Raw genomic sequence first — 12,024 nt, 5'->3', positions numbered from 1 at the left:
ATTGCATCATTAAAAACAGATACAAACCTCGTAGTGTTCATATTCATCTGCATCAAATGTCTTGAAATCAACAAATCCATGTTGTAAGGCCTAGAAAAAAAAAGCATATCAAATTCTCATGAAGCTGTTCATTAAAAAAAAAAAGAATCCACTCCTTTCTGAAATAATATAAATGGAATTTGTGCTTATTTTACATCTTTAGAAACTGTTTTATGCTGTTGACAGTTTATAACCAAGACAAGATTGTTACTTGTTGTTCGTACTTCTCCCTGTACCTCTCTTCAGGAGGAAGCTTTGAAATTATCCATTCAGAGGTATGGCAAAAAAAAGCCTCCATTTTCTAAAATGGATTAACATCAAGTTAGAACCGTGACCCATCAAAACCGCGATCCACTAAAGCACGCCCGATCAAAGCGCGTATATGACGTCATCAGCAGCGTGACAAATAAAATTAAAAATAAATTAAATTAAAATTAAAATTACATTAAAGCAAGCCGATTCACATAAAGGTAAGGGTTAGGTTTAGGTTTAGGTTAAGGGTTAGGGTTAGGTTTAGGGTTACATTAAGCGTTAGGGTTAGGGTTAGGTTAAGGGTTAGCGTTAGGTTTAGCGTTAGGTTAAGGGTTAGGTTTAGGGTTAGGTTAAGGGTTAGGTTTAGGGTTAGGTTTGGGGGGGTTAGGGTAAGGTTTTTGCGTTAATTTTAAATTTACCGCTCACAGCGTGCCGTTTTCGTCGCGCTGTGATGATGTCACGTACGTGCTTTCGTCGAGCGCGCTTTAGTCTACCGCGGATTTGTGGTGGAACCGTTAGAACACCCAAGAAATTGGAATTTTATTGGGTGGCATTGTTCTGCATGGTAACCCCCCCCCCCTCTAGCAGCCTAAACAGGATTTATTTTCACTATTTTAGATACTGCATGTTCTATCCCAGTTTGATGTTCAAATATTGTGAAACCCCCCCCCCCCAAATGAAGTAGAGACAAACTGGGGCTGCTTCAGACAAAGCACCTCTATTGATTCTGTATATTTTTCATAGGCTGGAAAATGTTCTTAGGGTATCTTAAATGGGCATTTAAAAAGGCTTGGTCCCCTGCCCTCCCAATCTATGTTGTTTTATTCATAATTATGCCCTCAAAGGGTTTTAAAAAAATGCAAAAAAGAAAAATCATAAAACACCCTACTGAACCTACTAAAAGATTACTATTTGACTTGAAGGGTGAATGGCAAACTAGGGCTGATCATGGCTTACCAATGTTCTGTGTTACACTCTTGAAAAATATCTAAGAAGCTATTTTCTTTCGTGACCCGACAAAAGCGCGCCGACAAAATTGCGTTGCTAAAACCGCAACGTCATCAACGCGCCGACAACAGCACGTCGACAGAAGGGCGATTTAAGTTAAGGTAAGGGTTAGGTTTAGGGTTAGCGTTACGTTTAGGGTTAGGTTTAGCGTTACGTTTAGGGTTAGGGTTAGCGTTACATTTAGGGTTAGGGTTAGCGTTAGGTTTAGGGTTAGGTTCACAGCACGCTTCTGTCGCTGCGCTGTTGTCGGTGCGATTCCACGCTCATTCGTCAGCGCAGTTTAGAACTCGCGGTTTTGTCACCGCGGTTTAGTCGGGCACGGTTTTGTCGGTCACCCTTTTGTCGGTGAACCATTTTCTTTCCCTTCAGCACTGCAAGATTACCTTTTTTAGTCCTTGTAGACAGTCGAGAATAGATAGATTATATGTACAGTTCCCAAACGAAGCATCCCTATGAAAAGAAAATATTAACATGTCAGAGGAACAGAGAGCAGCTATGTATCACAACAACACTGAAGGGACTGAGGTATGGCCTCCAAGCTTTTAGATTTTTAAAAATGTCAATCTTGATTATCACAGTTCAATTATACGCCTGAATCTGTAGAGAGGGATCACTTCAACTAACTTAAGAATGTGTGTTCATTTAAAAGATTAATAGTATTATTTTAAAATGATTAACCCCAAAGGAGGAAAATTACACAGTATCTCTGGACACTTTAGATTCCCATTTAATGGAATTATTCTAAAGCCCATCCTTTTATTCACTAGTCTGAATAAAAATAAAATAGAAGACAACAGCAGAAGATGATATGTAACAAAATTGTTTTTCAAACTATTATCTTCTACAAGTAGTCCTCAAGTTACGACCACAACCGAGTCCAAAATTGCCATTGCTAAGCAAGATAGTTGTTAAGTTTTGCTCCATTTTACGACCTTTCCTGCCACAGTTACAATACAATACAACAGCAGAGTTGGAAGGGACCTTGGAGGTCTTCTAGTCCAACCCCCTGCCTAGGTAGGAAACCCTATACCGTTTCAGACAAATGGCTATCCAACATCTTCTTAAAGACTTCCAGTGTTGGGGCATGCACAACTTCTGGAGGCAACTTCCGCTCCACTGATTAATTGTTCTAACTGTCAGGAAATTTCTCCTCAGCTCTAAGTTGCTTCTCTCCTTGATTAGTTTCCACCCATTGCTTCTTGTTCTAACCTCAGGTGCCTTGGAGAATAGTTTGACTCCCTCTTCTTTGTGGCAACCCCTGAGATATTGGAAGACTGCTATCATATCTCCCCTAGTCCTTCTTTCTATTAAACTAGACATACCCAGTTCCTGCAACCGTTCTTCATATATTTTAGTCCCCAGTCCCCTAATCATCTTTGTTGCTCCTCTCTAGACTATTTTTAGAGTCTCCACATCTTTTCTACATCGTGGTGACCAAAACTGAATGCAGTATTCCAAGTGTGGCCTTACCAAGGCATTATGAAGTGGTATTAACACTTCACGTGATCTTGATTCTATCCCTCTGTTTATGTAGCCTGTGTTGGCTTTTTTGGCAGCTGCTGCACACTGCTGGCTCATATTTCAATAGTTGTCCACTAGGACTCCAAAATCCCTTTCACAGTTACTACTGTTGAGCAAGCTACCACCTATACTGTACCTGTGTATTTGGTTTTTGTTGCCTAAATGTAGTAGAACCTTACTCTTTTCACCATTGAATTTCATTTTATTAGATAGTGAAGGATTTGATATAGGTGCCCAAACGCCAAATCTAATTTTATATTATAACATATTATCTATCCATAGCAAATTTCTTCATGCTGATTTCTTTCTTCTTTCAGGTCAGAAAACAGGATGAATGATTAACAAACAACTCTGTTGCTCTTAGTCAACATCAAGATGTTTGATAACATTTAACTGCATGTTGCAATCCAGTTGCTAGGTATTTTAAAGCAAACAAACAGAACATCTGTGGGGGGGAAAGATACAGAAAATCTCTCAAAACACACTACTGGCTTCTGTTAGGGCTGAGAGCTAACATACAATTTGATTCAGATAATGCTTGCACAAGCCATCTTAAAAATCACATTTTGGCACTACTTCCCCATTCAACTATCATTGAGAAACAGGTGTAAGTTTAGCAATTGTATTTAATACTGATTGACAGATCCTGTTGCCTATTATGGACAGGGGAAAAAAACATTCCCTATTGAGAAAGCAGTTGCAATGAATTTTGTGCAAGAGGAATTTTGGGAGAGTTTCATTAAAAATTTGCTAGCTCTTCCAGTTCTATATATGCAGGGAAATTCTTATGAAAATGACTTACAATACCTGACAGAAGAGACTTCAGGGAGAATTCATACCAATTTTTAGTAAAGACTTATTCAGGGGATTTAGGAGTAATCTCTACCGGTAGGTTTCAATTAATGTTGATACTACAGTATTCTGCTGTGGTTTTTTTAAACAAGCCTTTCCTTTTTTGAGCTTTCCTCTAATACAGTGGTTCCCAAACTTGGCAACTTTAAGACTTGTGGACTTCAACTCCCAGAATTCTGGGAGTTGAAGTCCACAAGTCTTAAAGTTGCCAAGTTTGGGAACCACTGCTCTAATAGAACCTTCCTCTTCTCCATTTTGTACAATCAATTAGCATCTAAAAAGCCAGCACAATTGTGCATGTGCTGGCATCAACCATGCGCACACTAGCCTCACCCTAATTGCATTTTGCATCATATTAAATAGAATCTGGTATCAATTTTTAAAATCATACTAGATCAGGGGTGTCAAACTCAAGGCCCGGGGGGGGGGGGGCAGAACTGGCCCACGGGGTGCTTCGATATGGCCTGTGGGGCGAATACAGGAAGTACACCAACTTGAGCTTCTGGAAAAAAATCTAAAAAATAAAATAACTAATTCAATTTCCACATCAGGTAAACTGAGGCAAGAGACACACATTGGAAGGTAGATTTGACTACAACCTAATTCTCAGAACATAGAAGATTTGCAGGAACAGCTTGTGAAACCACAGCTAAGGAGTTGGTACTATATTAAATCTCTAGAAGCTTATCCATCTTTCAAAATGAGGGATCCCTTTTATTTGTACAGGAGAGCAACATGTTCTGACAAGACCAGAATGTATTTGCAATACACTATTAACAAAGCAATCACTGTACAATATATTCTTTCCCTAACAACAAACATCAAGATGAGCCAACTCATGTGAACAAAGAAACATTCTTCAGTAACAGGCATGCTTTAAAGCTCTAGAAATTGTATATGTGTGTAATAAATTCTTTAAAATCTTTCTTCCACTAATTCCTCTAATGTATTACATTTTCTACTTGTTCTTTGCTCAGAGCCATATGGATTACCATAGTGTATAAACACTCTTTAATTGTATAATTTTTCATTGATGAAACCCATTCAAAATGAATAGGTTATCCAATTCAACATACCTATTGTCTAATCCAATCACCAAAATTAAATTACTAATTATGATAAGTAAACCCATTATATTTTTGTTCAGACTGAATGTTTGGGCTATTGAAGCGGTACGTGTCAGAAGGAATTCGTATATCTGGTAATTCAGGCATGCATGAAAATGTTTTCCCTGATTACTAGTGATTATCACATTCAAGTTGCAATAAACTAGTGATTATTACGCACATTCAATTTACAGCACAATAATTGAAAGATTATATCTGCTCATAGGTTTTTAAATAAAAAGATCATTCAAAATTAAATCAGGTTATTTAAAATATCTTCTCTACAAGATTCAAGTACATAATACAAATAAACAACAAATATCCATTTCATTATTTACTATGAGCAGCGTTTATTCATTATATAGCAATAGCAATAGCAGTTAGACTTATATACCGCTTTCAGCCCTCTCTAAGCGGTTTACAGAGTCAGCATATCGCCCCCACAGTCTGGGTCCTCATTTCACCCACCTCGGAAGGATGGAAGGCTGAGTCAACCTTGAGCCGGTGAGATTAGAACCGCTGAACTGCAGATAACAGTCAGCTGTAGTGGCCTTCAGTACTGCACCCTAACCACTGCGCCACCTCGGCTCTATACCGAAATTAGTGTGCCTTTTTTTACACAAAAGCACAGGAGTTTAATGAGAGTATTATTCTGTGACTTTTTCTTATGTTTTAGAGATGAATGTGAACACAGCACAGTTCAACAGAAGCCTTACTAAAATATATGGAAGCTTACTGGTGTAGGCTTTTATATCTAGCAATGCCCCTGTATCAAATTGGTCCACATGAGGAATTCTTCAAAAATAAACTAGTCAGAAGTCTCCCTACATCATCAGCAGGTAGGCTCAAAGACAGAACAACCAGAAACTTACTCTTTAAGTTTCTGTAGACAAAGCCAGTGTCCGCTCAGTGAGCTTATAAGCATGGGGGATGTATCCTAGGGGTTACCAGTGACTGCCATGGGTGAGTTCTAGACAGTGACGTGCGGTGAGGTTTACGGATGGTGAGGCAAGAGCGCGGCGGCGGTGAGAAGCAGAGTCCCCGCCGCTGTCCCCGACAGAGGCGTCTCACGTTTATGTCTGCCATAGATGCAAGACGCCTCTGTCGGGGGCAGCGGAGGGGACGGAGGAGGCGGGGGGCGAGGTGGCAGCCAGCAAAGAAAGGAGAGAGGAGGAGGGGGAAAGGGAGAAAAAAAACGTATGTTGCCCCAACCAAGGAGCAAAATGGAAGTTTGAGATTAAGAGAAATCTAATATGGAGCCCATCTTTACTTTTGAATTGATTTAAATCATCTGAACTGCATCTTAAGAACTAGCTGATGGTATGGCTAAACTCTCATGGCAAATTCATTTTCCTAAGGGGCCATATGAAAAACTGAGACTATTGTGGACGGCTGAACCAATAGCGCTGTGAAGGTGGTAGGCCTGTATGCGCATAAATTTTAAAAAAATAGCAGCCACCTTTTAAAAAAAGCAATGCCGTTGGCATAGAATGGCAGAGACTTATTTACATTTGATTTCTAATTTCTGATTCACCTCACGCAGGTCCGAAAGGGAAAAGCAAAGGCCAGACATCGCCCAGGATTGCCTTATGGTGAAGTGCCAAATGGACCCAATTTACAAAGGGAAGAAAAAGGAAGATTCAGCAAATTATAAGCCAATTTCTTTGGGTTTGATTCTTGGAAAGATTCTAGAGCAGGGGTGTCAAACTGGATTTCTTCGAGGGCTGGATCAGCACAGTCGTTCTCCTCTGTGGGCCAGCAGGGAGGGCAGTGGCAGCGGGGGGAAGGATGCCTCCTGCAGCACCCTGCCGGCCAAAACGGGGCACAGGGGGTCTGCATGCGCCCCCCCCCCGGCACCTCGTTTTCACCCTCCGTGGCCTCCTGCAGCACTCTGCCGGCCGTTTGGGGGGCATTTTTTGACCTGTTTTCAGATGTCAGAGTGCTGCCGGAGGCCATGAAAGATGAAAACAAGGCGCGGGGGGACTGCACCAGTGGTGGGTTGCTCATCCCGTTCCAACCGGTACGGTTGGAACAGGGCCAGCGGCATCCTCGTGCACGCCCGTAGTTCACGCATGCATCTTAGCGCCTGCGCCATTCTCCAGCTGCTCGCGGAGAATCACGCAGGTGCCGTATGTGCCATGCGCCTGCATGGAAGCGCAGAAGCCTTCAAAGACTGGTAAGGAGCACGGGCGCACGCGTAGGCCCTTTGGCGTTCCCGGAAGTTACTTACTTCCGGGTTCACCGACCAACCGGTCCGCAGGGACTGCCGCAGACCAGTTGAAACCCACCCCTGGACTGCACGCAATCCATTTTCGCCATCAGAGGCACCACAGGCTAGTCCTTTGACATTTCCAGGCTGGCCCCACGAGCTGGATTTAAGCACCCCGCAGGCCGAATCCGGCCCGCGGGTCTTGAGTTTGATACCCCTGTTCTCCAAGTACAATGGAAACAATATAGTAAATTCAGGCCACAGCAGAGATTTATCTAAAACAATTCTTGTCAGATTACATTTACCTCATTTTAAAACTTTTCTAGCAGATTGTTTGATTGTGATAGACATGAATGTCTTCACTTCACTTACCATAATCATTGCTGAATGAAAAAAAATGAGCATTCTAGTATTTATTTACATAATTATTTCAAAGAAGCGAGGCTCCAAGGGAGGAGAGAGGATGAAAGGTTTCCGCCTGCTTTCAGGATTTCACAAGATTAGGTGTGCTCATCTTGATTCAAGGTCAACGTCAAATTTGGTGCACGCCATTAAAAGTGCCTTCTGTATTTTTTGGCTTTTAAAGTTCCCCAAATCCAGCAAAGGTCAAATTTCTAGTTCTATTTTAGAGAAGGGTAGAACTTTGAAAAGAGCAAAAAATAATTGCCTACAATTATATTCAGTACTGAATGGGAAAGGAAAAAGGAAGGAAAAATATGTAGACCTAATAGTTTATTATCTTAAAATAACAGTGAATGGAGTGAAGCATATTCTCAATGATCAATTTCAGGAGATGGAATTAAGTTGCAAAAGCAAATGATTATTATTTTTTCCTACAAAGAAAAGATCATATATGAATTTTTGTTTGTGGTTTAATACAAAGAGAGAGAGAGAGAGAGATACAACTCAGCAGGCTTTAAAATAACTTCCCTATCACTGATGAACTGTCTCTATTTTAAACACTGATACTTTCTATTCAGAATACATTCCTGACAATTCTCTAAACTTGAGGTGATTACAAATAGCTTTGGCTGACGAAGCTTTGATCTTAGCAATTTGCCAGGTTCTTCAGGCACCTGAATCAGCAGTTGTTTTGCATTAATCAAAAGGTTTATCCAGAAATCCCCAACTTTATGTAACAATACTTTGTTTTTAAACCAAGCACTGCAAAGTCATTGGGAGAAGAACAAAGAAACAGCTTCCAGTTACGGTATATCCATATTAAGTTTCTATCCTGAGTTTTTTGTATCTATTTTGATCCTATAATTGCACTGAACTTGTACAAGGCAAGAAGCCAGAAAGAAACTAAATTAAATGCGAATAGTCCTCACTGACAATTTGTTCAGCAATCATTAAAAGGGGGGGGGGAGAAAGGGAGATCATTTGGCACTAGATGGGTAGCAAATCTATTGCTGCCGAGAGTCATTTGGTTGAGTTGGGCGGCTATAGAAATTTAATTAATTAATATCTTTACCTAGCAGTAAGACCAAGAGTCTTTGGACTAAAGAATTAAGATCAATATGGACAATGAAGAGCTGAAATTTTGCCTCTGAGGGAGCTTCAGACATCCTTACATCTCAGTTCCCAGGGCTTGTAGATCTCAGAAATTTTTCCATGGCATCTTACAGTATCCAAAAGTTACGTTCACAGAGACACTGTGAGATATTTTAAATTTTTGAGGGAAGCACAGCAGTAGAAAGCTAGCAGTTGGTGCTTTGTTCAGAAGATGTTGGGTATTGCTATGTTTCCATTAAAAATGTGAAATATCCCAGTCTGAGTTCATCGTAGCACCCCAATGGCACACAGTTTGGGAACTATGGCTCTAAAGGATTTGGCTAGAGATAAATTGAGGTTTGGAATGCCAAGAGGAGGATAAGTGAAGAGAAGCAAATGAGGTGTGTAATCCATAAAGAAGAAAGAGAGTGAGAGAACTGCTAGATGAAACAGCATGTCAAGGCATTTACACTGAGCATATTGGCCTAATTAGTGGGGAAAGCCAGATTGTTTAAGGATGTTCTAGGTATCAGAAATGTAATGCATCTTTAAAAAGAATCGTTCAGACCAGGGGTGAAATGCTACCGGTTCGACCAATTTGCCCAAACCGGTAGTAAAAAATGCTACCGGGTCGCCTGAACCGGTAGTAAAAAAATGCTACCGGTTCAGGTGTACTGGTATTTTCAATAATCAGCTGTGACACGTGATTTATATTAGCTGGAATCGTCAGATTTCCTGCTTTCTAGAAAATCTAAATCACGTAGCACAGCGGATTCCCCCCTCGCACTGTTCTACTTACTTCTGCAGATCCGCTCAGTAGCAGGCTCCGCCCACCCACCCATCACACCCCGTTTTTGACGCTCTGCGCATGCGCTCACATTTGCGAACTGGTAGCGAAGGTAAGTTGATTCCAGACTATTGTATGAGAACCCAAAAGCTAACTAGGTTTCATGGGGCAGTGTTATATAGGCACAGTGGAAAACTGTGGTGTGTGCACAGCCATCTGGAGGTTAGTTGACAGCTAATGACAAGAGAAAGGTTGTAGATCCAGAAAATCTACTGGCCGAGAGCCGAGGTGGCGCAGTGGTTAGGGTGCAGTACTGCAGGCCACTTCAGCTGACTGCTATCTGCAGTTCAGCGGTTCTAATCTCACCAGCTCAAGGTTGACTCAGCCTTCCATCCTTCCGAGGTGGATGAAATGAGGACCCAGATTGTGGGGGTGATATGCTGACTCTGTAAACCGCTTAGAGAGGGCTGAAAGCCCTATGAAGCGGTGTATAAGTCTAACTGCTATTGCTAATACACAAGGAAGAAAGTGGGTCTGAGGAAATATGTTACCCAACCGTAACCATTTAGGTCTTCTTTTGGATTAAAGAAGCATATTTACTGGGACAAGTGACTAACACTTTCCTTCCATTGTTCCTTCCTGTAGAGTTTTATGTATGCATGTTTCGCCCAACTTGATACCTGTTCCTTAATATAAATTAAAGATCTTCTTATATATGAATTGCATAATGTCAGATAATACCATCCGACCCATTACGAAAATTAACAAAAGGTTTGGAAGATTTGGAATGAAAGCTGACCTCCTTAGGGCTGTTATTAATCGCAAATATGACAAATTAATGGCTAAATTAGAATGAAGGATGAAAAAAATTGAAGAGTAGGAAATTAAGCAAGACCTGGACATTTTGTTTGATAGAAGTATTTTAAAAGTGAAACAAGCCAGATGAATTGCTTGGCTTATCAACTGTGTAAGGAACAAGATATGTTACTTTTATTTTGTATGTAATCAGACATAATTTCCACAATAATAAAGGAGGTGATAGAATAATCTGTTAACCATTACACAAGACTATAGAGTAATATGATCTGGAGAAATCTGGAATGTATTTGAACACAACCCTACTTATGAAATTTATAGACCCGCCTTAGGCATGAAAGCTGGGTGGGTGGCTTTGGGCCAGTCACTCTCTCTCTCAGCCCAACCCACCTCAAAGGGTTGTTGTTGTGGGAAAATAGGAGGAGGAAGATCTATTACATATGTTCACTGCCTTGAGTAATAAAAGTGGAATAAATATCTTAAATATTAATATAGTCCATTGACAAACATCAGTAATAAGCAGCACATTAGTATAGGATATATACAGGAAAGAATTCGGTCCAGATTTCTCTCTTGTTTCATTATTAAATTTTCATTTTTATAATGAGGAAAACCCAAATAAATTTGCTTAGTGGAGAACACATTGTATAGAATGCAAGATTTATGTCAGTAAAATATGAGATAATCTCTTTAGGATGGCTAGAACTACCAAATTGCTTTCACTATCTTTAAAGCATTTTTAATATTTTAAAGCATTATACAAAATTACAATTATACCTAAATGGAAGATAGGGTGGATTAGACCCGGATAAGAGTATCCGATAAGCTTCTTCTGGTGTTTTCTTCAAGTAAACTACCTACAAAAATAAAAATAAAACAATTTAATTTAGATAATACAAACATACTTACAATTATATAACTCATAATATCAATATAAAGTCTGAATAGAACTCAATGAGACTTTGATTTCAATTTTTTAATTCCTAGAATTAATGCTTCAGAATCAATGTATGTTGATACTTCAGAAAATTGTTTTTATTCCAAGCTTAAAATGTGAACTCTCCAAATCACGCTCAACTTCTGTTTACCTAACCAGGAGTTGACATAACCAGGAAGTTTATGAGGCAAAAATATCAAAATGTTTTGATGTTGACTTCCCAAGTTAGCTAACAGCTCTCCTAACTCCTCCTTTCATATTTTTATTGTTTTCATAACAAAAAAAAAACATTTTTCTGCAGCTGATTGCAGATAATTGTTTACCTTTTCAAGGGAAAAAATAGGAAGCAGCAATCCAAAAAAAATTATGCATTTAAACAAAGAAATCCATATATATATACATATATACATACATATATATATGTATGTATATTAAAACAGAATTATCAACCGAAATCAACTTGTAGTAATGCATTAACACATCTTCTAAAAAGTACTTCCCAAGAGTTTTGTTCCCATTAAAAAATATAGAAAAATGCTTCCCTAAAAGATTATATTGTATACAAATTATACAGTTATAGAAAGAAGAATTTAAATAACAGGATTATTTAGAATCTGCGCTTTCAAAATGGTTTGCTTCCATATCATAAACGTGTTCAATAACTGTTTTAAAAGAGTTCCAATATTATACTAACCAGTATTCTCATAATTCTCTTAAAATAAAAACACTTGCCCACCCCAAAATCCATTACTTTTGCCTTCATAAATTTTGCACTCAAGACTATATGATATGCTTGTAACATTAAGTTGAAAGGTTCTCGAATCAAGAATAATTTTGATAAAATAAGGCATAACCATGTAAATGCAATTAAAAGATACTGTGTGAATGTGTGGCTTCATTCTTATCATCTGAATTTCATTCCTAATTACCTTATTATACAATATATACAGACTTTCTCACCCTGTTTCCCTGAAAATAAGACCTCCCCGGATAATAAGCCCAA

The 12,024-nt window shown here is 39.3% G+C and overlaps 1 protein-coding gene across 4 annotated transcripts in view; it reads right to left on the bottom strand.

Moving 5' to 3' along the window:
• Window positions 1-12,024, bottom strand: part of CDC14A (cell division cycle 14A) — an 84,188-nt gene that overhangs the window by 41,408 nt on the left and 30,756 nt on the right. For all 4 annotated transcript variants that reach the window (XM_087719235.1, XM_087719232.1, XM_087719236.1 and 1 more), the window contains exons 5-7: window positions 10,862-10,941; window positions 1,683-1,749; window positions 28-90 (exon numbers count right to left, since the gene is read on the bottom strand). In XM_087719235.1, coding sequence (XP_087575361.1) covers window positions 28-90; window positions 1,683-1,749; window positions 10,862-10,941 — 210 coding nt within the window. The remainder of the gene's footprint in view (window positions 1-27; window positions 91-1,682; window positions 1,750-10,861; window positions 10,942-12,024) is intronic.

This window comes from Thamnophis sirtalis, unplaced genomic scaffold (assembly GCF_051295495.1).
Source record: "Thamnophis sirtalis isolate CommonGarterSnake01/CBP01778 unplaced genomic scaffold, rThaSir2_p1.2 scaffold_7, whole genome shotgun sequence".
In the NCBI taxonomy this organism is placed as follows: domain Eukaryota; kingdom Metazoa; phylum Chordata; class Lepidosauria; order Squamata; family Natricidae; genus Thamnophis; species Thamnophis sirtalis.
Note: the sequence above shows the minus strand (reverse complement) of the source record. Positions and strands in the feature narration are given on the sequence as shown.